Source organism: Neolamprologus brichardi, chromosome 1, assembly GCF_056152115.1.
Source record: "Neolamprologus brichardi isolate AB-2024 chromosome 1, ASM5615211v1, whole genome shotgun sequence".
NCBI classification, from domain to species: Eukaryota; Metazoa; Chordata; class Actinopteri; order Cichliformes; family Cichlidae; genus Neolamprologus; species Neolamprologus brichardi.
In genome coordinates this window covers 26,950,994-26,978,873 of record NC_142104.1, presented here as the reverse complement: position 1 = coordinate 26,978,873, position 27,880 = coordinate 26,950,994, and the positions used below count along the sequence as shown (strand labels likewise).

Genomic DNA, 27,880 nt, shown 5'->3' with positions numbered 1-27,880 from the left:
CTGTTCGGCACAGGTTTTGAGGCAGGAGGGTGAGACACCGACTGGTCCGGGGCTTTCCTGGGCTTCTGTTTCTGAAATAGTCAGCTCACATCCTCAGTGTGTATTCTGAGTTTCAGGGAGGAGGAAAGGGGGGTGAGAGGTGTGATGGAGGTCGTTGAGTCTGGATTGGAGAGGGTGGTGGTGGTCGTTGAGTCTGGAATGGGGAGGGTGAGGGTGAAGGGGGGAGAGGTGGAAGGTGTGTTGGTGGTCAACGTCTGAAGCAATGACTCTGGGGAGGGGAGGGTGAGGCGTGGGAGTCTGTCCATCTCAAACCTGCAGTAGAAAGTGTTTAAGTCGTTGGCCAGGTCTTTGTTTACTTCAACAGTGGGTGGGGGGCGTCTGTAGCTGGTGATTTCCTGCAGGCCCCTCCACACTGACGAAGGGTTGTTGGTTGAGAGCCGTTCTTCCAGCTTCTGGGAGTAGATCCTTTTAGCTGCATTGATCTCTTTGGTCAGTGTGTTCCTGGCTTGCTTGTACAGGGCCCTGTCACCACTTCTGTAGGCGTCCTCCTTGGCCTTACGAAGATGTTGGAGTTTAGGAGTGAACCATGGTTTATTGTTGTTGTATGTGCAAAAGGTCTTTGTTGGCACACACACGTCTTCACAAAAACTGATGTATGTCATACCTTCTAATGTTAGCCGATTTGGCTTTTGCATTTCTTGATGAAGTGGACCGACTGAAATATTTGTCCATTTGTCCATAGCGGAACCCTTGATGACGCACATGTATTTACATGGCACTAGTTTGAGAGCCACTGACCTACAGGACACATCCAGATGTCAAAGGATTAAGAAGATATGAGTTGTAATAAAACACAAGTTGAAGAGTTGTGAATGATACATATCTATATATCTTCTCTTCATTTCAATTCTTATTATGAGTTAACGAGGACAGATGTTATGATTTTACTCGTATACTTCACATAATGAGTTAAGTTTCCTTTAAATCCCAAATGGACCTAAGAAAGGTGATGATGGTGACATTCTAAAGACACTTCTGGAACGTGGTCGGAATGTCTGTCAAAAATCTGCACAAACGCTAATGTCAGGGAAGAACACTGATCAGCTAATTTATACTGGTATTTATTTAAACTACTTAGCACCGTTACAATGAGCTAAAATTGTCTTTACTCCCGTTTTTGCTGCCGCTGCTAATAAGGAATGAGGGATTTCTGTGTATGTTGATTTCCTCACTTATGTGTTTGTAAATCCAGCGTGGCAGAGCAGAGAATGAGGCCTCTTTGTCTCCTGCCTTCTCATTGGCTGACCTCCACTCCCGGTCCCTCCGCCCCCAACCCCCTATTGTTTGATATGTTTATTGATTAGCATTCAAATATCTCAGTGAAGACAGAGCAAAGATTTACCACAAAGCAAGAAAGCATGAGACAAGGCTAATCAAAAGGTATTGGCTGAAGCATTTGCTTATTACGCCAACCCTTTTAACAAAAGATCTTTTAGCATGCAGCTCCTGTACACAGGGCTCGAAGCAAATAATAAAATTCAATTCAATTCAATTTCATTTATATAGCGCCAAATCACAACAAATGTCGACTCAAGGCGCTTCATAGATACAGAGAGAAAAGCCCAACAATCATATGACCCCCTATGAGCAAGCACTTTGGCGACAGTGGGAAGGAAAAACTCCCTTTTAACAGGAAGAAACCTCCGGCAGAACCCGGCTCAGGGAGGGGCGGCCATCTGCTGCGACCGGTTGGGGTGAGAGAAGGCAAACAAAGCAAAAACAAAACAAACAAACAAACAAACAAGAAAAAACACCACCACCTTAGTAAGTAACTACATCAAAGCAAAAGAATCAAGAGGTTTTCTGTTTTTTGTTTTTGTTTTTTTTTGCTCTTTTCATTCTTGATATATATATTTTTCTAATACTCTATTTTTAAACATATTTTTAAACAAGGAAAATGAACTACACCTTTTTAAATCACTGTCATAACTATTCCACAGGTTAACTCCTCTAACAGAAACACATCTCTGCTTTATATTTGTCCTTATCTTGTTTTTTTTAAAGATAACTATCTATAACCCCGACCACCCTTCAGTTACAAGTTTTGCAACACATTCCTCGCAAACAGTGTTGCAAAAGTATCAGTCTATCAGTCAACACATTTGTGAATATTTTTTTTCTGTAACTACATTTAAAACACCATTATATGTTTGTATATCCACAATATAAAGGTTGTTTGTCATAAATCAACACTAATCTTTTTGAGACTGACATTAAAATATCAGCGCTGAACTCGTTTAAAGCCTGAGTCTTCCTTCTGCAATGCAGTTGAATGTCTCCTGAGTCATGGGTATGTAGCCCTTATTGTCTTCCAGGTAAAACAGAGGATCCTTGATGAGAGCAGGGTTAAAACCTTCCTCTGCCAGCTTCACCTTCATCTGCTTAAAGGTGCTCGTCACTACCAATGCATCCTGCCAGAGAAAAATAAAATGGTTACGGGATTATTGCTAAAATATATGCAGATATGTCTTAATGTGATCATTCTTTGAACTTTATTTACCTGTACGCGAACGAAGCGTGGTCTTGCGTAACTGGGCAAGTAGTTTTTGACATGCTGATATAAAGCTTTGCCATCAAAGTCCATATTTTCTTTCAGTTTCACTGCTGCCATTCCAATTCTTCCCTCATGTCCTATTCAGTGAAGGTCAAAGTAAAAAGAAGAAAAAATACCCCTCAGAATCCTGACATTAATCCCAAAATTCAGAGTTTTTCCTCAGTATGTCAGAAATATGCGATTAATCTCAGAATTCCAAGAAAAAACTTCTGAATTCTGAGTTTTTTTCTTAGAATTCTGGAATAAAATATTTGTAATATTTATGAGACATACATCACAATAATCTTGCTTTTAGTGTCATTGTTACCTGGCACCTTCACACCATAGACATTAGCCTCTTCAACAAAGTCAACTGCGAGCAGGTGGTCAGCCACCTCTGTGGTTGCCACATTTTCTCCTTTCCACCTGTAACCAGTGTTGGGAAGGTTACTTTTAAAATGTATTCCATTACAGATTACAGAATACATACCCCAAAATGTATTCTGTAACGTATTCCGTTACGTTACTCAATGAGAGTAACGTATTCTGAATACTTTGGATTACTTAATATATTATCATGCTTTTTACAACTACGTGAATGTAATATTGCTGTGATTTATTACTGTTACTGAAGGTCCGCGGCTCCGAACCGTAGTAAAGGGACCTCTGGCTAATACGGCAGGGTCCTTGTCGGCTGGTAGCTGAAAACTAGCTTTACTTTGTTGTCTGGGTCAAGTTTTCTTGCCAGAGACAGAGAGGCGTTGAAAAGCTGCTCCAACGGAACTTATTGTTTCAGAGGAAAACACGAACACGGTGTACAGTCCAGTCTTAATAGCTTTCTTACAACTGGGCTCGTCAGGCACTCTTCTTGGCTGCAGTGGTTATTATTATATTTACATGCTTCCAGCTCCCGTTTCTGCTCGATGACAGCTCGTACTTTTCCTTTTTCTCCCTCCCTCGCTCACAGACACATAACGGGTACAGCAGTCCATTCTCCCTGCAGCACGGACTACACTGCCCATGAGGCTACATTCTTTAGAGCTATACCTGTAGCATTCTGCCTGTTAGCTTAGCACAACAACAGCAACAACAACAACAACAACAAAAAGGTGCTCTCTCACCCAGGAAACAGTCGCAGAGAGAGAGAGAGAGAGAGAGAGAGAGCGTTGCCATGTTACCATGGCAACCGTAACGCTGCCGCCTGGAACAACAGAACGTAGCTGTCAAACAAAACCCAAACAGTCCTGACCCGCCACAATATGAAACAGGGAAGTACCGCCGTGTAATCCATTTATTTCAACAAAGTAACTGTATTCTAAATACCACCTTTTTAAACGGTAACTGTAACGGAATACAGTTACTCATATTTTGTATTTTAAATACGTAACGGCGGTACATGTATTCCGTTACTCCCCAACACTGCCTGTAACAGATATAATACCACAATTCTGAAATGATATATCTCAAAATGACGGTTTTACTGTTTTTTCTATAGCTTTCTACAGCAACCAACCGACCAAACTGGTGAGGTTTTCCATACTGAAAGAAGATAGCGCGAAACATGTTTTTAAAACTTTAACTTTAAGCACTTATTTTTTAAATCTAGCTTCACAGACAGTGTTACATCTATGTCAGTTTTTTAGACCAGAATAAAGTGTTTCATGTCTACTTTAAGACAAAAAACAATCTCTGGTACTCCTTGTCCTGACCTTTCACGCGGATTGTCAAATTCATTTAATATGTTTCACAGACCTGAAAGTGTCTCCAATGCGGTCTTGAAAGAAGAGAAATCCCTCGTCGTCAATCTTTAGAAGGTCGCCACTGTTAAAGTACATGTCGCCCTTCTCGAACACATCTCTTAGCTTCTTCTTGTCTGTCTGCTGCTTGTCCTTGGCATAGCCACTGAAGGGTGCTCTTTTTCCAATCTTTGCCACAAGCAGACCAGTTTCTCCTGCGAGTAAAAGTAACAGTATACGTTTAAATAGCAGCTTAAAAGGCAAGACGGCACTTTAGGAAACAGGCTCACCTCTTGGGACTTCAACACAAAATCCTCTAGAGTCTCTGACTGGCTCCTCTTTTTCTGTGTCAAACCTTATGAGGGCATATTTGCATGCCATCTGAAACAGTTCAGAAATAAGAACATTGAAGAGAAAAAGAAGTTAGTCATATCATTTGCATATACTGTATAGGCTGTATACACCAGCAAACATTTAAAAAAAAAAGAAAAAAGAAAACCCACTACAGTCGTGTGAAAAAGAAATTTCACCCACTCTTCACGTCAAAGATTTTACGCATCAAGACAAAATAAAATATATTAATCTGGTTTGGAATAGGTTTTACAATCAAGTAAATACAACATCAGACGAGTAACAAGACACAACATGTTACATTGTCATTAGCTGTTTAACACAGGCTCAGCTAAAATGCAGAAGCAGTGTGTGGAAGAAGGAATTAGCAGACAAGCAGACATTTCTGCAGTTTGCTGGTCTGGAGCATTTAAGTGTTGTGTTAACAGGATGCCAAGGAGGAAAGACATCAGCAGTGATCTTATAGAAGCAATTTTGGTTGCACATCAGTCTGGGAAGAGTCACAAGGCAACTTCCCAAAAATCAGAAATCCACCATTCTGCAGTAAGAATTATTATTATTCACAAGTGGCAAAAAAATAAAAACAGTTTTCAGTCTTCCCAGGAGTGGACGTTTAAGTAAAATCACCTCAAGCTCAGACTTAATGTTTAGAGCAACTACAGAAAAAAAAAAAGTTGGAATGGCCAAGTCAAAATCCAGACCTGAACTTCACTGAAATGCTGTGATTGGACCCTAATAGATCAATGCATAAATGAATGCTCCCAAACCTCAACAGCCTAGAATGACGTTGTAAAAAAGAGTGGACTAATTATCTTTAGAATTGAAAGAGGCTGTGCTTTCTTTTTCACATGGCTATATCTCCCAATCTACATCTTACTTTGTAGAGAAAATGTTCTCTGCCCATAGCTCCAATTTTCCCACCATAGTTGATAAAGACAACATTCCCTTCAGTTGCTCCGTAGCATTCACGGATACCAATGGTCCCAAATCGCTCCAGGAACTCAACCCAGGTGTCTTCCCTTATTCCGTTCCCTATGGCCAGTCGGACCTTATGATCCTTGTCATTGTCTCTCTAAAAGAAGGCCAAAGGAGAGGTGCGAACATAAACAATGACCATAAGAAACATTGCTCCTGACTGAAGCAGGTTGGTAGAAATCATTAAAACAGTTTGAGCTTCTAATGCACATCCCAATATTGTCATTACTATGACCTTAAACTTGTGTTTACCTTCGGTGTGTTGCAGAGGTAGCGCATAACCTCGCCTATGTACTGGATGACAGTCACATTGTACTTTCTACAGTCATTCCAAAAGTTGGAGGCAGAGAACTTGCTTCTCAAAACAACAGTGGTGCCTAAAGATGGAAAGATACAGAGTTCAGCAAATATGCCGCTTCATGCTAAGAGTTTAGTGTTGTAAACTCTGCAAGGTGAACTTTAGGAGTTCAAAGTACAAACTATAGAAGCGGGTGTAGTTGGGGTCATGTATATGTTGGTTTAACCTGCAATAAATCCAGGTGAAATCTTGATTTGTGGTTTTATTTTTAGGTAATGTTTTATGTATTACCTTTTTCTATAGCTCCACAAAGTCCCATAAGAAAGCCAGCAGTGTGGTACAGAGGCAGATATATGTAGACAATATCGTCTGAGCACACACCAGCAAAGGTCAGGACAAAAGCTGGCATCCAAACCCTCTCGTGGTTAATCACAGCTGCTTTTGGAAGCCCTATAAGAGCAGATGTAGTACAGTTTTATTGTCATCCTTTTACTCAACCTCTGCATGATAATTATATGAACATAGAATAGAAGTCGAGGCCAGATAAGCCCTCGAGGTTACCTGTGGTTCCTGATGTGTAGATGTACACCGCAGGGGTCTTGACGTTAATGCTGGCCCTGAGCTGAGGGGACAGGGCCTCGTCTGACTCCATCTGAATTTTGTCAGAGAGGCTTTCGATGCCGTCCACATGACAGTGCTCACGGAGGATAAACACACGGATACCCTGCTGCTTCAAAGTGGGCAGCACCTCCTCTATTGCTCCTTGAAGGTCTGAGAGCGAGGGAGGTAAAAAGAAAAGAGGTGCTGATCAGTCATTACAGGGTTACATAAATGTGTGTTTAATAAACAGTCTATCTATTTGATGGTGAAATTAATAAGATATGCCCATGCAACTTTAGTGCAGTCCAAACCTCCCAGATTAAAAGTTCGCGGATGACACCACAGTGGTTGGACTCATCTCAAGGGGGGATGAGTCGGACTACAGAGATGAGGTTAACAGATTGACTGAGTGGTGTTCAGTTAACAACCTCCAACTGAACACCACGAAAACTAAAGAACTTATTTTGGACTTCAGGAAGGGCAGAGCAGACCCGGCCCCACTCTACATTCACAGGAACTGTGTGGAGAGGGTACACTCCATGAGGTTTCTGGGCGTGCAGATCTCTGATGATCTCTCCTGGACTGCAAATACCACGGCGGTGGTAAAAAAGGCCCAGCAGCGTCTCCATTTTTTGAGAGTGCTCAGGAGGAACAACCTGAAGGAGAGGCTGCTGGTGACATTCTATAGAGCCACCATAGAGAGCATCCTAACGTACGGCATAACAACATGGTATGCAGGGTGCTCAGTTGCAGACAGGAAAGGACTGCAGAGGGTCATCAACACAGCCCAGAAGATCACTGGCTGCTCTCTGCCCAGTCTGGAGGCCATTGCAAACTCCCGATACCTCAGCAGAGCTGGCAATATCATTAAGGACTACTCTCACCCCAGTAATCAACTGTTTGAACTATTACCGTCAGGCCGACGGTACAGGTCACATAAAACCAGGACAAACAGATTCAGGGATAGCTTCTTTCCCAGAGGTATCACCGCAGTAAATAAGCACAAAACAATTAAACCTGCTTAACTAGACTTGCCATTGTCATTATATTATGCTGCTATCCTGTATATATTGTACTTATTATTGTCTGAGTACTACGGTTGTTTTATTGTACTTTTTATATTTAGGGCCCGAGCACTGACAGTGTGAAGGCCCTATTGTATCTGCTCCGTTTCTTATTATTATTATTATTATTATTAGGGCCCGAGCACTGACAGTGCGAAGGCCCTATTGTATCTGCTCCGTTTCTTATTATTATTATTAGGGCCCGAGCACTGACAGTGCGAAGGCCCTATTGTATCTGCTCCGTTTCTTATTATTATTATTAGGGCCCGAGCACTGAGAGTGCGAAGGCCCTATTGTATCTGCTCCGTTTCTTCTTCTTATTATTATTATTATTATTATTATTCAGGCAAAACAAGGGCCTTTGAGGGCCTAAACATGCTCAAAAACTCATGAAATTTTGCACACATGCCAGGTCTGGTGAAAAACTTTGTATTTTAATGGTTTTACATATGAGCACTGGGAAATGGCTCTAGAGCGCCACCTATGCCTTGTTAAATGCAGCCCTACGACCACATAGTTTGAGATACATGTATGAAATTTGGCACACATGTGTATCATGCCAAGACGAACAAAAAAGTCTGTGGGCCAATTGATGCAAATCCAACAGGAAGTCCGCAATTTAAAAGTGAAGGTGACATTTTGGCTCTAATTTTGCCATTTCCATGCCTCGAACTTTTTCGAACTCCTCCTTGGGATTTGGTCATATAAGCTTCATCTTTGGTCAGTGTCAACTACACAGCTGGGCCATGTTAAATTGCGGAGCTTTTGAGTTTTCACAATACGGTGAGGCCGTGGCGCCATGGCGAATTTTGATGACTCGCCATGAAAATCTTATTGCCTCTCATTCTGTCATACATTGTCCGATCTGGACCAAACAGCACACATATGATAAGGCTCCACCCCTGAACATATTTCAACTGCCATATTTGACATCAGGGACAGCGCCACCTAGTGGGAACAGGAAATGTCATGTTTTACACTTTGGGGTACAGTATTGTGATGGGTGACATCTGCAGCCTCAAATTTCTCCAGGAAAGCCTTAAGGAGTTGGTCTTGGGTTACAGTGAAAACTGTGAGTTTTCGCAAAAGTGTGTGACCCCGAATGCATGGCGAACTTTGATGTCTCGCCATGAAGAAACAAATTAGTATAACTCAATGAAATCCAGTCTGATCAGTACCAGACTTTACAGGCATGATGTCAGACCGGCCCTGAACAGATTGATGTCCCCATTGTCAGCAATTCGTGGAGCGCCACCTAGTGGCAACAGGAAATGTCATGGCTTTAATTTTGTTGTACTGATTTTCACAGCTTCATCGTGGACACCTCAAAAGCGGTGAATATCACCATCAGTCCCTCATGATGCTTCAGTGAGAAAATTGTGACTTTAAACTGAACGGCGCACCCTAGTGGCAACGCGGTTCACCATGAAAAATTAAGTGGCTTTTGAGGGGCTTGGAAAGTTTATAGAGGCTTGAAAATTGGCGCACACCTCCAATGTGATGCAGGCTTTGTTGTTATGTGATCATTTTCCTTGAATAGCGCAAATTGGCTCAACAGCGCCCCCTACAAAATTTCAAAACATCAGCCCCTGCTCTGTGTTTTATTTATCAGTCTGAAACCTAGTAAGCTTATAGGAGATATCACGATGTACAAAAAAAGTCTCTTGGAGCAATATCCCAAATCCAACAGGAAGTCAGCCATTTTAAAATTAATGTGTAATTTTGGCGACATTTTCCCCTCTTTTAAGGCACCGTTCTTTGACGAACTCCTCCAAGGGATTTCGTCACATTGCCACGATCTGCAGTGCGTGTAATCTAAAGACCTTTGTGATGTTAAATTGCGAAGCTTTTTACATTGAGGGAAACCGGGTGGTCATGGCGGCACGTGGAGTTTGAATCACTCGCCAAAAAGCAGTAATCTGCTGTCACTCAAAAACACAAAGTCCAATCTCTCCCAAAGGTCGCAGGTGTGATGAGACTCAAGCTCGGAAATGTTTGTTATGCCATTTGTCAGTAATGGTTAGAGCGCCACCTAGTGGGACGACTATAATCATGGTTGAATGAGATGAAATGTTAGCTGGTGGTTAAATGCATGAATTCCATCAATGTGACATCAGATCGGATGTGCTGGTTTTAGGTGTTGGGCGTGGCTCGACACGCCGGGGTGCGAGGGCCCTCATAACGCTGCTTGCAGCTTTAATTATTAGGGCCCGAGCACCGAGAGTGCGAAGGCCCTATTGTATCTGCTCCGTTTCTTCTTCTTCTTCTTCTTATTATTATTATTATTATTATTATTCAGGCAAAACAAGGGCCTTTTTGAGGGCCTAAACATGCTCAAAAACTCATGAAATTTTGCACACATGCCAGGTCTGTTGAAAAATTTTGTATTTTAATGGTTTTACATATGAGCACTGGGAAATGGCTCTAGAGCGCCACCTATGCCTTGTTAAATGCAGCCCTACGACCACATGGTTTGAGCTACATGTATGAAATTTGGCACACATGTGTACCATGCCAAGACGAACAAAAAAGTCTGGGGTCCATTGACGCTAACCCAACAGGAAGTCCGCCATTTGGAGGTGAAAGTGACATTTTGGCTCTAATTTTGCCATTTCCATGCCTCGAACTTTTTCGAACTCCTCCTTGGGATTTGATTATATAAGCTTCATCTTTGGTCAGTTTTAACTACACACCTGGGCCATGTTAAATTGTGGAGCTTTTGAGTTTTCACAATACGGTGAGGCCGTGGCGCCACGGCGAATTTCGATGACTCGCCATGAAAATCTTATTGCCTCTCATTCTGTCATACATTGTCCGATGTGGACCAAAGAGCACACATATGATAAGGCTCCAGCCCTGAACATATTTCCACTGCCAAATTTGACATCAAGGACAGCGCCACCTAGTGGGAACAGGAAATGTCATGTTTTACACTTTGGGGTACAGTATTGTGATGGGTGACATCTGCAGCCTCAAATTTCTCCAGGAAAGCCTTAAGGAGTTGGTCTTGGGTTACAGTGAAAACTGTGAGTTTTCGCGAAAGGGTGTGACCCCGAAAGCATGGCGAACTTTGATGTCTCGCCATGAAGAAACAAATTAGTATAACTCAATGAAATCCAGTCTGATCAGTACCAGACTTTACAGGCATGATGTCAGACCTGCCCTGAACAGATTGATGTGCCCATTGTCAGGACTATGCAGAGCGCCACCTAGTGCGAACATGAAATGTCATGTCTTACACTTTGTTGTACTGATTTTAACAGGTTCATCGTGGACACCTCAAAAGCGGTGAATATCACCGTCAGTCCCTCATGATGCTTCAGTGAGAAAATTGTGACTTTAAACTGAACGGCGCACCCTAGTGACAACGCGGTTCACCATGAAAAATGAAGTGGCTTTTGAGGGGCTTGGAAAGTTTATAGAGGCTTGAAATTTGGCCTACTGCCTCAATTCGATGAAGGCTTTCTTCTTATGTGATCACTTTCCTCTAATAGGGCAAAATGGCTCCACAGCGCCCCCTACAAAATTTCAAATCACCAGCCCCTGCTCTGTGTTTTATGTATGAGTCTGAAACCTGGTAAGCTGAAAGGGGATATGAAAATGTACAAAAAAGTCTCTTGGAGTAACATCCCAAATCCAACAGGAAGTCAGCCATTTTAAAATGAATGTGTAATTTTGGCGACATTTTTCCCTCTTTTCAGGCACCGTACTTTGACGAACTCCTCCAAGGGATTTCATCAGATTGATGCGATTTCCTGTGTGTGGAATCTAAAGACCTTTGTGATGTTAAATTGCGAAGCTTTTTACGTTCAGGGAAACGGGGTGGTCATGGCGGCACGTGGAGTTTAAATCACTCGCCAAAAAGCAGCAATCTGCTGTCACTCAAAAACACAATGTCCAATCTCTCCCAAAGGTCACAGGCGTGATGAGACTAGAGCTCGGAAATGTTTGTTATGCCATTTTATAGAGCGCCACCTAGTGGGATGACTATAATGATGACTGAATGAGATGAAATGTTAGCTAGTGGTAAAATGCATGAATTCCATCAATGTGACATCAGATCGGACGTTCTGGTTTTAGGTGTTGGGCGTGGCTTGACGCGATGGGGTGCGAGGGCCCTCATAACGCTGCTTGCAGCTTTAATTAGGGCCCGAGCACCGAGAGTGCGAAGGCCCTATTGTATCTGCTCCGTTTCTTATTATTATTATTATTATTATTAGGGCCCGAGCACTGACAGTGCGAAGGCCCTATTGTATCTGCTCTGTTTATTATTATTATTATTATTATTATTATTATTATTATTATTTCGGCAAATGAATCGGCCTTTTGAGGGCCTAAACATGCTCAAAAACTCATAAAATTTTACACACGCATCAGGTCTGGTGAAAATTTACGTATTTTAATGTTCTCAGACATGGCCAGGGAAAATTGCCTCAGTAGCGCCACCTAGAAAAATGAAAAACGCGAGCCCCCAGTATGGGTATGATCTACATGTTTGAAAGTCGGTACACATATCTAATGTTCAGAGTCGAACAAAAAAGTCTATTATGGCAATGTCCTAAACCTTACAGGAAGTCCGCCATTTTGGATTGAATGTCACATTTTGGCTCTGATTTTGCCATTTCCATGCCTTGTACTTTCGCGAACTCCTCCTTGGGATTTGGTTGTATAAACTTCATCTTTGGACAGTGCCAACTACACACCTGGGCCATGTTAAATTGCGGAGCTTTTGAGTTTTCACAATACGGTGAGGCCGTGGCGCCGCGGCGAATTTCGATGACTCGCCATGAAAATCTTATTGCCTCTCATTCTGTCATACATTGTCCGATCTGGACCAAAGAGTACACATATGATAAGACTCCACCCCTGAACATATTTCAACTGCCATATTTGATATCAGGGACAGCACCACCTAGTGGGAACAGGAAATGTCATGTTTTACTCATTGGGGTACAGTATAGTGATGGGTGACATCTGAAACCTCAAATTTCTCCAGGAAAGCCTTAAGGAGTTGGTCTTGGGTTACAGTGAAAACTGTGACTCTTCGCAAAAGGGTGTGACCCCAGCAGAATGGCAAACTTTGATGTCTCGCCATGAAGAAACAAATTAGTATAACTCAATGAAATCCAGTTTGATCAGAACCAAACTTTACAGGTATGATGTCAGACCCGCCCTGAACAGATTGATGTGCCCATTGTCAGGAATATGCAGAGCGCCACCTAGTGGCAACAGGGAATGTCATATCTTCCACTTTGTTGTACTGATTTTCACAGGTTCATTGTGGACACCTCAAAAGCGGTGAATATTGCCATCTGTCCCTCATGATGCTTCAGTGCGAAAATTGTGACTTTAACCTGAACAGCGCACCCTAGTGGCAACGGGGTTAACCATGAAAAATGAAGTGGCTTTTGAGGGGCTTGGAAAGTTTAAAAAGTCTTGAAATTTGGCCCAAAGCTTCAATGTGATGAAGGCTTTTTTGTTATGTGATCACCTTCCTTGAATAGCACAAAATGGCTCCGCAGCGCCCCCTAAAACATTTCAAAACATCAGCCCCTGCTCTGTGTTTTATCTATGAGTCTGAAACCTGGTAAGCTTATGGAGGATATTTAGATGTACAAAAAAGTCTCTTGGAGCAATATCCCAAATCCAACAGGAAGTCAGCCATTTTAAAATTAATGTGTAATTTTGGCGCCATTTCCCCCTCTTTTCAGGCCTCGTACTTTGACGAACTCCTCCTAATGTATTCATCAGATAGACACGATCTCCAGTGCATAGAACCTAAAGACCTTTGTGATGTTAAATTGCGAAACTTTTTACATTCAGGGAAACGGGGTGGTCATGGCGGCATGCGGAGTTTCAATCACTCGCCAAAAAGCAGTAATCTGCTGTCACTCAAAAACACAATGTCCAATCTCTCCCAAACGTTGCAGGCATGATGAGACTAGAGCTCGGAAATGTTTGTTATGCCATTTGTCAGTAATGGGTTGTGCGCCACCTAGTGGGACGACTATAATCATGATTGAATGAGATGAAATGTTAGCTGATGGTTAAATGCATGAATTCCATCAATGTGACATCAGATCGGACCTGCTGGTTGTAGGTGTTGGGCGTGGCTCGACATGCCGGGGTGCGAGGGCCCTCATAACGCTGCTTGCAGCTTTAATTATTATTATTATTATTCAGGCAAAACAAGGGCCTTTTTGAGGGCCTAAACATGCTCAAAAAACTCATGAAATTTTGCACACATGCCAGGTCTGGTGAAAAATTTTGTATTTTAATGGTTTTACATATGAACACTGGGAAATGGCTCTAGAGCGCCACCTATGCGTTGTTAAATGCAGCCCTACGACCACATAGTTTGAGATACATGTCTGAAATCTGGTACACATGTGTATCATGCCAAGACGAACAAAAAAGTCTGTGGGCCCATTGATGCAAATCCAACAGGAAGTCCGCAATTTAGAAGTGAATGTGACATTTTGGCTCTGATTTTGCCATTTCCATGCCTCGAACTTTTTCGAACTCCTCCTTGGGATTTGGTCATATAAGCTTCATCTTTGTTCAGTGTCAACTACACACCTGGGCCATGTTAAATTGCGGAGCTTTTGAGTTTTCACAATACGGTGAGGCCGTGGCGCCATGGCGAATTTCGATGACTCGCCATGAAAATCTTATTGCCTCTCATTCTGTCATACATTGTCCGATCTGGACCAAAGAGCACACATATGATAAGGCTCCACCCCTGAACATATTTCAACTGCCATATTTGACATCAGGGACAGCGCCACCTAGTGGGAACAGGAAATGTCATGTTTTACACTTTGGGGTACAGTATTGTGATGGGTGACATCTGCAGCCTCAAATTTCTCCAGGAAAGCCTTAAGGAGTTGGTCTTGGGTTGTAGTGAAAACTGTGAGTTTTCGCGAAAGGGTGTGACCCCGAAAGCATGGCGAACTTTGATGTCTCGCCATGAAGAAACAAATTAGTATAACTCAATGAAATCCAGTCTGATCAGTACCAGACTTTACAGGCATGATGTCAGACCCGCCCTGAACAGATTGATGTGCCCATTGTCAGGAATACGAAGAGTGCCACCTAGTGGGAACAGGAAATGTCATATCTTACACTTTGCTGTACTGATTTTCACAGGTTTATCATGGACACCTCAAAAGCGGTGGATATCACCGTCAGTCCGTCATGATGCTTCAGTGAGAAAATTGTGACTTTAAACTGAACGGCGCACCCTGGTGGCAACGCGGTTCACCATGTAAAATGAAGTGGCTTTTGAGGGGCTTGGAAAGTTTATAGAGGCTTGAAAATTGGCGCACACCTCCAATGTGATGAAGGCTTTGTTGTTATGTGATCATTTTCCTTGAATAGCGCAAATTGGCTCAACAGCGCCCCCTACAAAATTTCAAAACATCAGCCCCTGCTCTGTGTTTTATTTATCAGTCTGAAACCTAGTAAGCTTATAGGAGATATCACGATGTACAAAAAAGTCTCTTGGAGCAATATCCCAAATCCAACAGGAAGTCAGCCATTTTAAAATTAATGTGTAATTTTGGCGACATTTTCCCCTGTTTTCAGGCACCGTTCTTTGACGAACTCCTCCAAGGGATTTCGTCACATTGCCACGATCTGCAGTGTATGTAATCTAAAGACCTTTGTGATGTTAAATTGCGAAGCTTTTTACATTGAGGGAAACCGGGTGGTCATGGCGGCACGTTGAGTTTGAATCACTCGCCAAAAAGCAGTAATCTGCTGTCACTCAAAAACACAAAGTCCAATCTCTCCCAAAGGTCGCAGGTATGATGAGACTCAAGCTCGGAAATGTTTGTTATGCCATTTGTCATTAATGGTTAGAGCGCCACCTAGTGGGACGACTATAATCATGGTTGAATGAGATGAAATGTTAGCTGGTGGTTAAATGCATGAATTCCGTCAATGTGACATCAGATCGGATGTGCTGGTTTTAGGTGTTGTGCGTGGCTCGACACGCCGGGGTGCGAGGGCCCTCATAACGCTGCTTGCAGCTTTAATTAGGGCCCGAGCACTGAGAGTGCGAAGGCCCTATTGTATCTGCTCTGTTTATTATTAGGGCCCGAGCACTGAGAGTGCGAAGGCCCTATTGTATCTGCTCTGTTTATTATTATTATTATTATTATTATTATTATTATTTCGGCAAATGAATCGGCCTTTTGAGGGCCTAAACATGCTCAAAAACTCATGAAATTTTGCACACGCGTCAGGTCTGGTGAAAATTTACATATTTTAATTTTCTCAGACATGGCCAGGGAAAATTGCCTCAGTAGCGCCACCTAGAAAAATGAAAAACGCGAGCCCCCATTATGGGTATGACCTACATGTTTGAAAGTCGGTACACATATCTAACGTTCAGAGTCGAACAAAAAAGTCTATTATGGCAATGTCCTAAACCTTACAGGAAGTCCGCCATTTTGGATTGAATGTCACATTTTGGCTCTGATTTTACCATTTCCATGCCTTGTACTTTCGCGAACTCCTCCTCAGGATTTGGTCGTATAAACTTCATCTTTGGACAGTGCCAACTACACACCTGGGCCATGTTAAATTGCGGAGCTTTTGAGTTTTCATAATACGGTGAGGCGCTGGCGCCATGGCGAATTTCGATGACTCGCCATGAAAATCTTATTGCCTCTCATTCTGTCATACATTGTCCGATCTGGATCAAAGAGTAAACATATGATAAGAATCCACCCCTGAACATATTTCAACTGCCATATTTGACATCGGGGACAGCGCCACCTAGTGGGAACAGGAAATGTCATGTTTTACACTTTGGGGTACAGTATTGTGATGGGTGACATCTGAAACCTCAAATTTCTTCAGGAAAGCCTTAAGGAGTTGGTCTTGGGTTACAGTGAAAACTGTGACTTTTCGCAAAAGGGTGTGACCCCAGCAGAATGGCGAACTTTGATGTCTCGCAAAGAAGAAACAAATTAGTATAACTCAATGAAATCCAGTCTGATCAGTACCAGACTTTACAGGCATGATGTCAGACGCGCCCTGAACAGATTGATGTGCCCATTGTCAGGAATACGCAGAGCGCCACCTAGTGGCAACAGGAAATGTCATGTCTTTCATTTTGTTGTACTGATTTTCACAGGTTCATCGTGGCCACCTCAAAAGTGCTCAATATCACCATCAGTCCTTCATGATGCTTCAGTGCGAAAATTGTGACTTTAAACTGAATGGCGCACCCTGGTGGTAACGCAGTTCACCATAGAAGATGAAGTGGCTTTTGAGTGGCTTGAAAAGTTTAAAAAGTCTTGAAATTTGGCGCACACCTCCAATCTGATCAGGGGTATCTTGTTATGTGATCTTTTTCATTGAATAGCGCAAAATGGCTCCACAGCGCCCCCTACAATATTTCAAATCATCAGCCCCTGCTCTGTGTTTCATATATGAGTCTGAAACCTGGTAAGCTTATGGAAGATATCAAGATGTACAAAAAAGTCTCTTGGAGCAATATCCCAAATCCAACAGGAAGTCAGCCATTTTAAAATCAATGTGTAATTTTGGCGACATTTCCCCCTCCTTTCAGGCACCGTACTTTGACGAACTCCTCCAATTGATTTCATCAGATTGGAACGATCTGTAGTGCGTGGCATCTAAAGACCTTTGTGATGTTAAATTGCGAAGCTTTTTACATTAATGGAAACGGGGTGGTCATGGCAGCACTTACTAGTTTCAATCACTCGCCAAAAAGCAGTAATCTGCTGTCACTCAAAAACACAATGTCCAATCTCTCCCAAACTTTGCAGGCATGATGAGACTCGAGCTCGGAAATGTTTGGTATGCCATTTGTCAGTAATGGTTAGACCGCCACCTAGTGGGACGACTATAATCATGGTTGAATGAGATGAAATGTTAGCTGGTGGTTAAATGCAGGAATTCCATCAATGTGACATCAGGTCGGACGTGCTGGTTGTAGGTGTTGGGCGTGGCTCGACATGCCGGGGTGCGAGGGCCCTCATAACGCTGCTTGCAGCTTTAATTATTATTATTATTATTATTCAGGCAAAACAAGGGCCTTTTTGAGGTTCTAAACATGCTCAAAAACTCATGAAATTTTGCACACATGCCAGGTCTGGTGAAAAATTTTGTATTTTAATGGTTTTACATATGAGCACTGGGAAATGGCTCTAGAGCGCCACCTATGCCTTGTTAAATGCAGCCCTACGACCACATCGTTTGAGCTACATGTATGAAATTTGGCACACATGTGTACCATGCCAAGACGAACAAAAAAGTCTGTGGGCCCATTGATGCAAACCCAACAGGAAGTCCGCCATTTGGACGTGAAGGTGACATTTTGGCTCTAATTTTGCCATTTCCATGCCTCGAACTTTTTCGAACTCCTCCTTGGGATTTGGTCGTATAAGCTTCATCTTTGGTCAGTGTTAACTACACACCTGGGCCATGTTAAATTGCGGAGCTTTTGAGTTTTCGTGATACGGTGAGGCGGTGATACCACGGCGAATTTCGATGACTCTCCATGAAAATCTTATTGCCTCTCATTCTGTCATACATTGTCCGATCTGGACCAAAGAGCACACATATGATAAGGCTCCAACCCTGAACATATTTCAACTGCCATATTTGACATCAAGGACAGCGCCACCTAGTGGGAACAGGAAATGTCATGTTTTACACTTTGGGGTACAGTATTGTGATGGGTGACATCTGCAGCCTCAAATTTCTCCAGGAAAGCCTTAAGGAGTTGTTCTTGGGTTAAAGAGAAAACTGTGACTTTTCGCAAAAGGGTGTGACCCCAGCAGCATGGCAAACTTTGATGCCTCGCAAAGAAGAAACAAATTAGTATAACTCAATGAAATCCAGTCTGATCAGTACCAGACTTTACAGGCATGATGTCAGACCCGCTCTGAAAAGATTGATGTGCCCATTGTCAGGAATACGCAGAGCGCCACCTAGTGGCAACAGGAAATGTCATGTCTTACACTTTGTTGTACTGATTTTCACAGGTTCATCGTGGACACCTGAAAAGCGGTGAATATCACCGGCAGACGCTCATGATGCTTCAGTGAGAAAATTGTGACTTTAAACTCAACGGCGCACCCTAGTGGCAACGCGGTTCACCATGAAAAATTAAGTGGCTTTTGAGGGGCTTGGAAAGTTTAAAAAGTCTTGAAATTTGGCGCACACCTCCAATGTGATGAGGGCTATCTTGTTATGTGATCATTTTTATTGAATAGCGCGAAATGGCTCAACAGCGCCCCCTACAAAATTTCAAAACAACAGCCCCTGCTCTGTTTTTCATCTATGAGTCTGAAACCTGGTAAGCTTTTGGAAGATATCAAGATGTACAAAAAAGTCTCTTGGAGCAATATCTCAAATCCAACAGGAAGTCAGCCATTTTAAAATTAATGTGTAATTTTGGCGACATTTTCCCCTGTTTTCAGGCACCGTACTTTGACGAACTCCTCTAAGGGATTTCGTCAGATTGGAATGATCTGCAGTGCGTGGCATCTAAAGACCTTTGTGATGTTAAATTGCGAAGCTTTTTACATTAAGGGAAACGGGGTGGTCATGGCAGCACTTAGAGTTTGAATCACTCGCCAAAAAGCAGTACTCTGCTGTCACTCAAAAACATCATGTCCAATCTCTCCCAAACGTCGCAGGCATGATGAGACTCGAGCTCGGAAATGTTTGGTATGCCATTTGTCAGTAATGGTTAGAGCGCCATCTAGTGGGACGACTATAATCATGATTGAATGAAATGAAATGTTAGCTGGTGGTTAAATGCATGAATTCCATCAATGTGACATCAGATCGGACCTGCTGGTTGTAGGTGTTGGGCGTGGCTCGACATGCCGGGGTGCGAGGGCCCTCATAACGCTGCTTGCAGCTTTAATTATTATTATTATTATTCAGGCAAAACAAGGGCCTTTTTGAGGGCCTAAACATGCTCAAAAACTCATGAAATTTTGCACACATGCCAGGTCTGGTGAAAAATTTTGTATTTTAATGGTTTTACATATGAGCACTGGGAAATGGCTCTAGAGCGCCACCTATGCCTTGTTAAATGCAGCCCTACGACCACATCGTTCGAGCTACATGTATGAAATTCGGCACACGTGTACCATGCCAAGACGAACAAAAAAGTCTGTGGACCCATTGACGCAAACCCAACAGGAAGTCCGCCATTTGGAGGTGAATGTGACATTTTGGCTCTAATTTTGCCATTTCCATGCCTCGAACTTTTGCGAACTCCTCCTTGGGATTTGGTTGTATAAGTTTCATCTTTGGTCAGTGTCAACTACACACCTGGGCCATGTTAAATTGCAGAGCTTTTGAGTTTTCGTGATACGGTGAGGCCGTGACGCCACGGCGAATTTTGATTACTCGCCATGAAAATCTTATTCCCTCTCATTCTGTCATACATTGTCCGATCTGGACCAAAGAGCACACATACAGTGGGGCAAAAAAGTATTTAGTCAGCCACCGATTGTGCAAGTTCCCCCACTTACAATGATGACAGAGGTCAGTAATTTGCACCAGAGGTACACTTCAACTGTGAGAGACAGAATGTGAAAAAAAAAATCCATGAATTCACATGGTAGGATTTGTAAAGAATTTATTCGTAAATCAGGGTGGAAAATAAGTATTTGGTCAATAACAAAAATACAACTCAATACTTTGTAACATAACCTTTGTTGGCAATAACAGAGGTCAAACGTTTACTATAGGTCTTTACCAGGTTTGCACACACAGTAGCTGGTATTTTGGCCCATTCCTCCATGCAGATCTTCTCAAGAGCAGTGATGTTTTGGGGCTGTCGCCGAGCAACACGGACTTTCAACTCCCGCCACAGATTTTCTATGGGGTTGAGGTCTGGAGACTGGCTAGGCCACTCCAGGACTTTCAAATGCTTCTTACGGAGCCACTCCTTTGTTGCCCGGGCGGTGTGTTTTGGATCATTGTCATGTTGGAAGACCCAGCCTCGTTTCATCTTCAAAGTTCTCACTGATGGAAGGAGGTTTTGGCTCAAAATCTCACGATACTTGGCCCCATTCATTCTGTCCTTAACACGGATCAGTCGTCCTGTCCCCTTGGCAGAAAAACAGCCCCATAGCATGATGTTTCCACCCCCATGCTTCACAGTAGGTATGGTGTTCTTGGGATGCAACTCAGTATTCTTCTTCCTCCAAACACGACGAGTTGAGTTTATACCAAAAAGTTCTACTTTGGTTTCATCTGACCACATGACATTCTCCCAATCCTCTGCTGTATCATCCATGTGCTCTCTGGCAAACTTCAGACGGGCCTGGACATGCACTGGCTTCAGCAGCGGAACACGTCTGGCACTGCGGGATTTGATTCCCTGCCGTTGTAGTGTGTTACTGATGGTGACCTTTGTTACTTTGGTCCCAGCTCTCTGCAGGTCATTCACCAGGTCCCCCCGTGTGGTTCTGGGATCTTTGCTCACCGTTCTCATGATCATTTTGACCCCACGGGATGAGATCTTGCGTGGAGCCCCAGATCGAGGGAGATTATCAGTGGTCTTGTATGTCTTCCATTTTCTGATGATTGCTCCCACAGTTGATTTTTTCACACCAAGCTGCTTGCCTATTGTAGATTCACTCTTCCCAGTCTGGTGCAGGTCTACAATTCTTTTCCTGGTGTCCTTCAAAAGCTCTTTGGTCTTGGCCATGGCGGAGTTTGGAGTCTGACTGGTTGAGGCTGTGGACAGGTGTCTTTTATACAGATGATGAGGTCAAACAGGTGCCATTCATACAGGTAACGAGTGGGGGACAGAAAAGCTTCTTACAGAAGACGTTACAGGTCTGTGAGAGCCAGGGATTTTCCTTGTTTGAGGTGACCAAATACTTATTTTCCACCCTGATTTACGAATAAATTCTTTACAAATCCTACCATGTGAATTCATGGATTTTTTTTTCACATTCTGTCTCTCACAGTTGAAGTGTACCTCTGGTGCAAATTACTGACCTCTGTCATCATTTTAAGTGGGGGAACTTGCACAATCGGTGGCTGACTAAATACTTTTTTGCCCCACTGTATGATAAGGCTCCACCCCTGAACATTTTTCAACTGCCATATTTGACATCAAGGACAGCGCCACCTAGTGGGAACAGGAAATGTCATGTTTTACACTTTGGTGTACAGTATTGTGATGGGTGACATCTGCAGCCTCAAATTTCTCCAGTAAAGCCTTAAGGAGTTAATCTTGGGTTACAGTGAAAACTGTGAGTTTTCGCGAAAGGGTGTGACCCCGAAAGCATGGCGAACTTTGATGTCTCGCCATGAAGAAACAAATTAGTATAACTCAATGAAATTCAGTCTGATCAGTACCAGACTTTACAGGCATGATGTCAGACCCGCCCTGAACAGATTGATGTCCCCATTGTCAGCAATTCGTGGAGCGCCACCTAGTGGCAACAGGAAATGTCATGGCTTTAATTTTGTTGTACTGATTTTCACAGGTTCATCGTGGACACCTCAAAAGCGGTGAATATCACCATCAGTCCCTCATGATGCTTCACTGCGAAAATTGTGACTTTAAACTTAACGGCGCACCCTGGTGGCAACGCGGTTCACCATGAAAGATGAAGTGGCTTTTGAGGGGCTTGGAAAGTTTAAAAAGTCTTGACTTTTGGCGCACACCTCCAATGTGCTCAAGGCTTTGTTGTTATGTGATCATTTTCATTGAATAGGGTGAAATGTCTCCACAGCGCCCCCTACAAAATTTCAAAACAACAGCCCCTTCTCTGTGTTTCATCTATGAGTCTGAAACCTGGTAAGCTTATGGAAGATATCAAGATGTACAAAAACGTCTCTTGGAGCAACATCCCAAATCCAACAGGAAGTCAGCCATTTTAAAATTAATGTGTAATTTTGGCAACATTTTCCCCTCCTTTCAGGCCTCGTACTTTGACGAACTCCTCCAAGGGATTTCATTATATTGAACCATTCTCCAGTGTGTGGATTCTAAAGACCTTTGTGATGTTAAATTGCGAAGCTTTTTACGTTCAGGAAAACGGGGTGGTCATGGCGGCACGTGAATGTCAATCACTCGCCAAAAAGCAGTAATCTGCTGTCACTCAAAAACACAAAGTCCAATCTCTCCCAAAGGTCGCAGGCGTGATGAGACTCGACCTCGGAAATGTTTGTTATGCCCTTTGTCAATAATGGTTATGGCGCCACCTAGTGGGACGACTATAATCATAATTGAATGAGATGAGATGTTAGCTGGTGGTTAAATGCATGAATTCCATCAATGTGACATCAGATCGGACGTGATGGTTGTAAGTGTTGAGCGTGGCTCGACGCGCCAGGGTGCGAGGGCCCTCATAACGCTGCTTGCAGCTTTAATTTACATTTATATTTATTTTGCATTTTGCACCAAGGGAGTGGCACTCCAATTTCGTTGTACTTTGTACAATGACAATAAAGGCTATTCTATTCTATTCTAAAAAAAAAAAATAGTCAAAGATACAAAAAGATCTTTTTAAATTAATTAGACAATATGATCACATGATATTAAAAAACGAAAGATATGCAGCACGTTTAAAGTTCATTTCATTAAAACAAACGCCAACAGCTCACTGCAGTATTTACGCAGCTTACCAGCGCCAGCGATCAGGACTTTGGCTTCACAGCAGGAGAAACAGTGCAGCAGGGATTTGGATCTTATGTTGACGTTGAGAAAGGAAGCTGTGCATCCCAGCTTGGACAGTGCGAGCCAGATCCATACAAACCACGGCTCGTTGCCCAAGAAGAGGGCTACCGTGTCTCCCTCCTTGAGGTGGGCATGCGTTAACAGAGCCCTGGCCACTTTGTTGCTTTCTCTGTCGGCTTGGCTGTACGTGTAGGAGCTTTCCTCGTAAACTATGAACTTCTTATGCGGATGCTCCGCCACTTTGTCTAGAAAACGATCTAAAATACTGTAAAACTTTTTCTCAATTCTGCTCAAGCGTATACCGACATAAATGGCAAGAAATGTGTATCTTAAATCTTTCAAAAAATAAGGATTCCGGAAGTAAATCAGTAAGGGCAAGACTGCCAACGCGGTGCACAAAATATATGCAAGCATTTCTTTAATCAAGAGGAATATGTCAGACCTGCTGCTGGATCCAAATGATCGACTTTCAGGAGCCTCCAGCACCTGTTGGATCATTTTCGTTTACTCCTCCTTAACTTTCTCTCCCCTTTTCCTCTTTTCTTTACTAGGGAGGAGTCATGGGAATTTGATGAAGTAGTGATCATTTAAAAACCGAGGAATTATATTTTTTAAACATATGCCTATATATCGCCTGATTTTTTTTTTCTTTAATGTTATTCACCCGGTTACTCCTAACAACAAGGTCACATTAGGGCATTCAGGGGCCATTCTGAGGTATTAATAGCTTATGTCTCATATGACCCATAGTTACTGCAAACCAAGACTGGATTTATTACTAGTTACTGGGGGCGACCGTGGATCAGGGTCAGATACGGGTTGGGAGGCGTATCTGTAACCGGAAGGTCGGAAGGTCGCCGGTTCGATCCCTGCGCTCTCTGTCCTGGTCGTTGTGTCCTTGGGCAAGACACTTTACCCTACTGGTGTTGGCCAGAGGGGCCCATGGCGCGATATGGCAGCCTCGCTTCTGTCAGTCTGCCCCAGGGCAGCTGTGGCTACAACCGTAGCTTCCACCACCAGTGTGTGAATGTGAGAGTGAATGAATAGTGGCATTGTAAAGCGCTTTGGGTGCCTTGAAAAGCGCTATATAAATCCAATCCATTATTATTATTATTATTATTACTACACACGGCACACACTCGTAGACATTTATTTTTATTTTATTTACACTTTCTATTCACACTTTAAAGAAAGATTTGCCTCAACTTAAAGCACATGTCATAGAAAAACTTTGTTTGCAGAAAACAGGTTCCTTTCTTGGTCTTTTTTTAAAAATATATTAAACCATCTTCCACCATCACTGGACCTGTTGAAGAGAAAAACTAATTATTAATTTATAGAGGGTTTATCTTTTTCATTGGATAGTACTGCCACAGATACTAAAAATAAACATAGGAGACTTATAATTTGGTGTTTTTTCTGAATTTTAATTACTAAAGAAGATCCACTTTAAAAATTTATATTGTGGTGGACCACTGGAGGGCTCCACTCACACCCAGTTCTCAGGAAGTGTTGTTGCTGTGTTTTGGAGGGAAAAGAGTTCAGTTGTGTGGTGATAAGTAATAAACGAGCAGTGTCAATCGAGAGCTCTCGTGTCGTCTGTGTTTACCTCCACATTGGTGACCCCTGACTTGAACATGTTGCAGTCCGATGGTGGCACCGACTCCGCTCTGAATGCATCAGCAGCTGCCAGCCCTCTGCCTCCGGCTGCAGCTACGTTTGCTGTGGCGCTCGAGCTGCCGGACTTTTGGCTTCACGATCCCCCGTCGTGGTTCGTGCACGTGGAGGCTCAGTTCGCCCTTCGTGGCATCTCGGCTGACGACACGAAATATCACCATGTAGTGGCTTCTCTCGACCCGCTAGCCACCCGTCGTGCGTTGACTCTCCTCCGGGACCCACCCACCCGAGGGAAGTACGCCGCCCTTAAGGAGCTGCTTCTTCGGCGCTATGCCCTCTCCGACGCAGAGCGAGCCGAGAAGCTCCTCTCCCTCTCATGCACATGCTATCCTTTCTCGGACCGGACGACGGGGGATTCCTCTTCGCCCACATATTCCTCCGACAGCTGCCGGCGGCCGTGAGAGCCGGCCTCGCCAACTCTCCGCTTCTGGGCACGAAGGATTATCGCTCCCTGGCTGAGGACGCGGATCGTATTCTCCTGGCTACCCGCACTTTCCACGATCACGACCTAGTTCCAGCTTCGCCGGAGGCGCCTTCCACTTCCCCACTGACCTGCCCCGACGTCTCCGATCCTTCGCTGACGGCAAAGATCGCGGCACAGCGACACCACGGACGGGACCTCTGTTTCTACCATCAGCGTTTTGGCGCCAGAGCGCGCCGCTGCCTGCCGCCTTGTGCTTTTCCGACCCTGGGACATGGACCCCGCCAGCGCGCTGTAGCGGCCGCGACCGCTGGCGACAAAGAAAAACTGCTCTTCATAGAAGACTCGCGCTCTGGGAGACGTTTCCTGGTCGACTCCGGCTCCCAGAAGAGCCTCCTTCCCCCGTCCGGAGCCGACAGTTTAGCAGCGGGCTGCGGACCGCAGCTTATTGCGGCTAATGGCTCTCCCATCGCAACGTTCGGGGAAAGGTTCGTGACTGTTTGTTTTCATGGTCGGGATTTCCAATGGAACTTTGTTGTTGCCGCTAGCTCTGTACCTATTTTGGGCGCCGATTTTCTTTGTGCCCACGGACTGCTGGTCGATGTCGCTAACAGACGCTTAATCGATGCACTGTCTTTTTCTTCAATGCCCTGTTTCACTCGCGCCATCGAGCCCCTGAATCGGGCTAATTTAGTGACTTCAGGGAATGTTTTTCAGCGTTTGCTCTTGGAGTTCCCTTCACTGACTGTTCCTAATTTTTCGAACACGGCAACGAAGCACGGGGTTGAACATTATATCCCGACGGTCGGTCCGCCGGTGTTCGCACGCGCGCGTCGCCTCGACCCCGCGAAACTCTCCGTCGCTCGGGAAGAGTTTGCCGCAATGGAGCGCCTCGGCATAGTGCAGCGCTCGAATAGTGCCTGGGCTTCTCCACTACACATGGTGCCCAAGTCAGACGGTCGGTGGCGGCCGTGTGGGGATTTTCGCCGTTTGAATAATGTCACGGAGAACGACCGTTACCCCATTCCCCACATCCAGGATTTTTCCGCCCACCTCGCCGGCACCTCGATTTTTTCTAAAATTGACTTGGTGCGGGGGTATCACCAGGTTCCCGTGCGCGCCGAAGACATCCCCAAAACTGCCATTATTACCCCTTTCGGCCTGTTTGAATTTTTGCGCATGCCGTTCGGCCTGAAAGGTGCCGCCCAGACTTTTCAGCGGTTGATGGACTCTGTTTTGCGCGGGCTGCCCTTCGTCTTCGTGTACCTTGACGATATATTGGTGGCCAGCTGCTCTGAGAGTCAGCACGCGTCCCATCTGCACCAGGTTTTCCAGCGCTTGGCGGCACATGGCCTGATCGTCAACCCCTCCAAGTGCCAGTTCGGCTTGCCGGTTCTGGATTTCTTGGGCCACCGCATTTCCGCTGACGGTGTGGTTCCGTTGCCAGACAAGGTCCGGGCCGTTTCGGCTTTTCCGCGTCCTGCGTCCGTTGAAGCGCTGCAGGAGTTCTTGGGGATGGTCAATTTCTACAACCGCTTTCTCCCCAGAGCTGCGCACCTGCTGCAGCCTCTCTATGCTGCCTTGAAGGGTAAAACAGCTAAGGACCCGATTGATTGGCTCCCTGAACGCATCCAGGCATTTTCTGGGGCCAAGACCGCGCTGGCAAACGCCGCCCTGCTAGCCCACCCGTTTCCGTCGGCGGAGATTGCGTTGACCTCCGACGCCTCGGACGTGGCAGTGGGCGCGGTGTTAGAACAGCGGGTCTCCGGTGTCTGGCAACCGCTCGCTTTTTTTAGTCACACGCTTAGGGACAGTGAGCGCAAATATAGCGTTTTTGACAGGGAGTTGCTGGCCCTGCACCTCGCGACACGGCATTTTCGGTTTTTTCTCGAGGGTCGGAGCTTCACCGCATACGTCGATCATAAACCTTTGACATTCGCGATGTCCAAGGTCTCTGATCCGTGGAGCGGGCGCCAGCAGCGCCAGTTGGCAGCCATTTCAGAGTTCACAACTGACATTCAGCACGTGGCTGGTAAGTCCAACTGCGTGGCTGACTGTCTATCCCGTGTGCTGGTCTCTCCCGTTTATGTTGGCATAGACTTCGAGGCTATGGGCGCTGACCAACAGGCCGACCCGGACGTCCTTGCCCTTCGGTCTGCGCAAACGGGCCTTGTATTGGAGGACAGACCCGTGTGGAACGGCGGGCCCAGCCTGCTTTGCGATGTTTCCACCAGCCGTCCACGCCCTGTAGTCCCCCTTTCGTGGCGTCGTCGCGTTTTCGACTCCGTACACGCCCTCTCTCATCCAGGTGTCCGGGCCTCGGTCAAGCTGGTCAGCTCTAGGTTCGTTTGGCCGGGCCTTCGTAAATCAGTGAAAGAGTGGGCAGCCGCATGCATCCCATGCCAACGTGCTAAGATCCATAGGCACACACAGGCGCCCCTCGAATCCTTCCGCGTTCCAGGGAG

General features: G+C 44.5%; 1 protein-coding gene across 1 annotated transcript; it reads right to left on the bottom strand.

The window, feature by feature from the left end:
- Positions 1-1,542: 1,542 nt before the first annotated feature.
- On the bottom strand, positions 1,543-23,816 carry LOC148106424 (long-chain fatty acid transport protein 2-like). The gene is made up of 10 exons (XM_087840141.1): positions 23,266-23,816; positions 6,515-6,724; positions 6,245-6,403; positions 5,908-6,032; positions 5,558-5,752; positions 4,620-4,710; positions 4,346-4,544; positions 2,922-3,019; positions 2,561-2,691; positions 1,543-2,471 (listed from the first exon to the last, which is right to left on the bottom strand). Exons 1-10 carry the CDS (start codon positions 23,813-23,815, stop codon positions 2,298-2,300), a joined length of 1,932 nt encoding a protein of 643 aa, XP_087696267.1. The 5' UTR covers position 23,816; the 3' UTR covers positions 1,543-2,297.
- Positions 23,817-27,880: the final 4,064 nt, after the last annotated feature.

What these genes read in the sequence shown, in the direction of transcription:
- LOC148106424 (XM_087840141.1), bottom strand. Translation starts at nt 23,815, where the DNA reads ATGATCCAACAGGTGCTGGAGGCTCCTGAAAGTCGATCATTTGGATCC. An exon ending in GAGAACATTTTCTCTACAAA is followed by an intron (nt 4,711 to 5,557) that starts GTAAGATGTAGA and finishes GAACTGTTTCAG; the next exon opens with ATGGCATGCAAATATGCCCT. An exon ending in CACGCTTCGTTCGCGTACAG is followed by an intron (nt 2,472 to 2,560) that starts GTAAATAAAGTT and finishes TTTCTCTGGCAG; the next exon opens with GATGCATTGGTAGTGACGAG.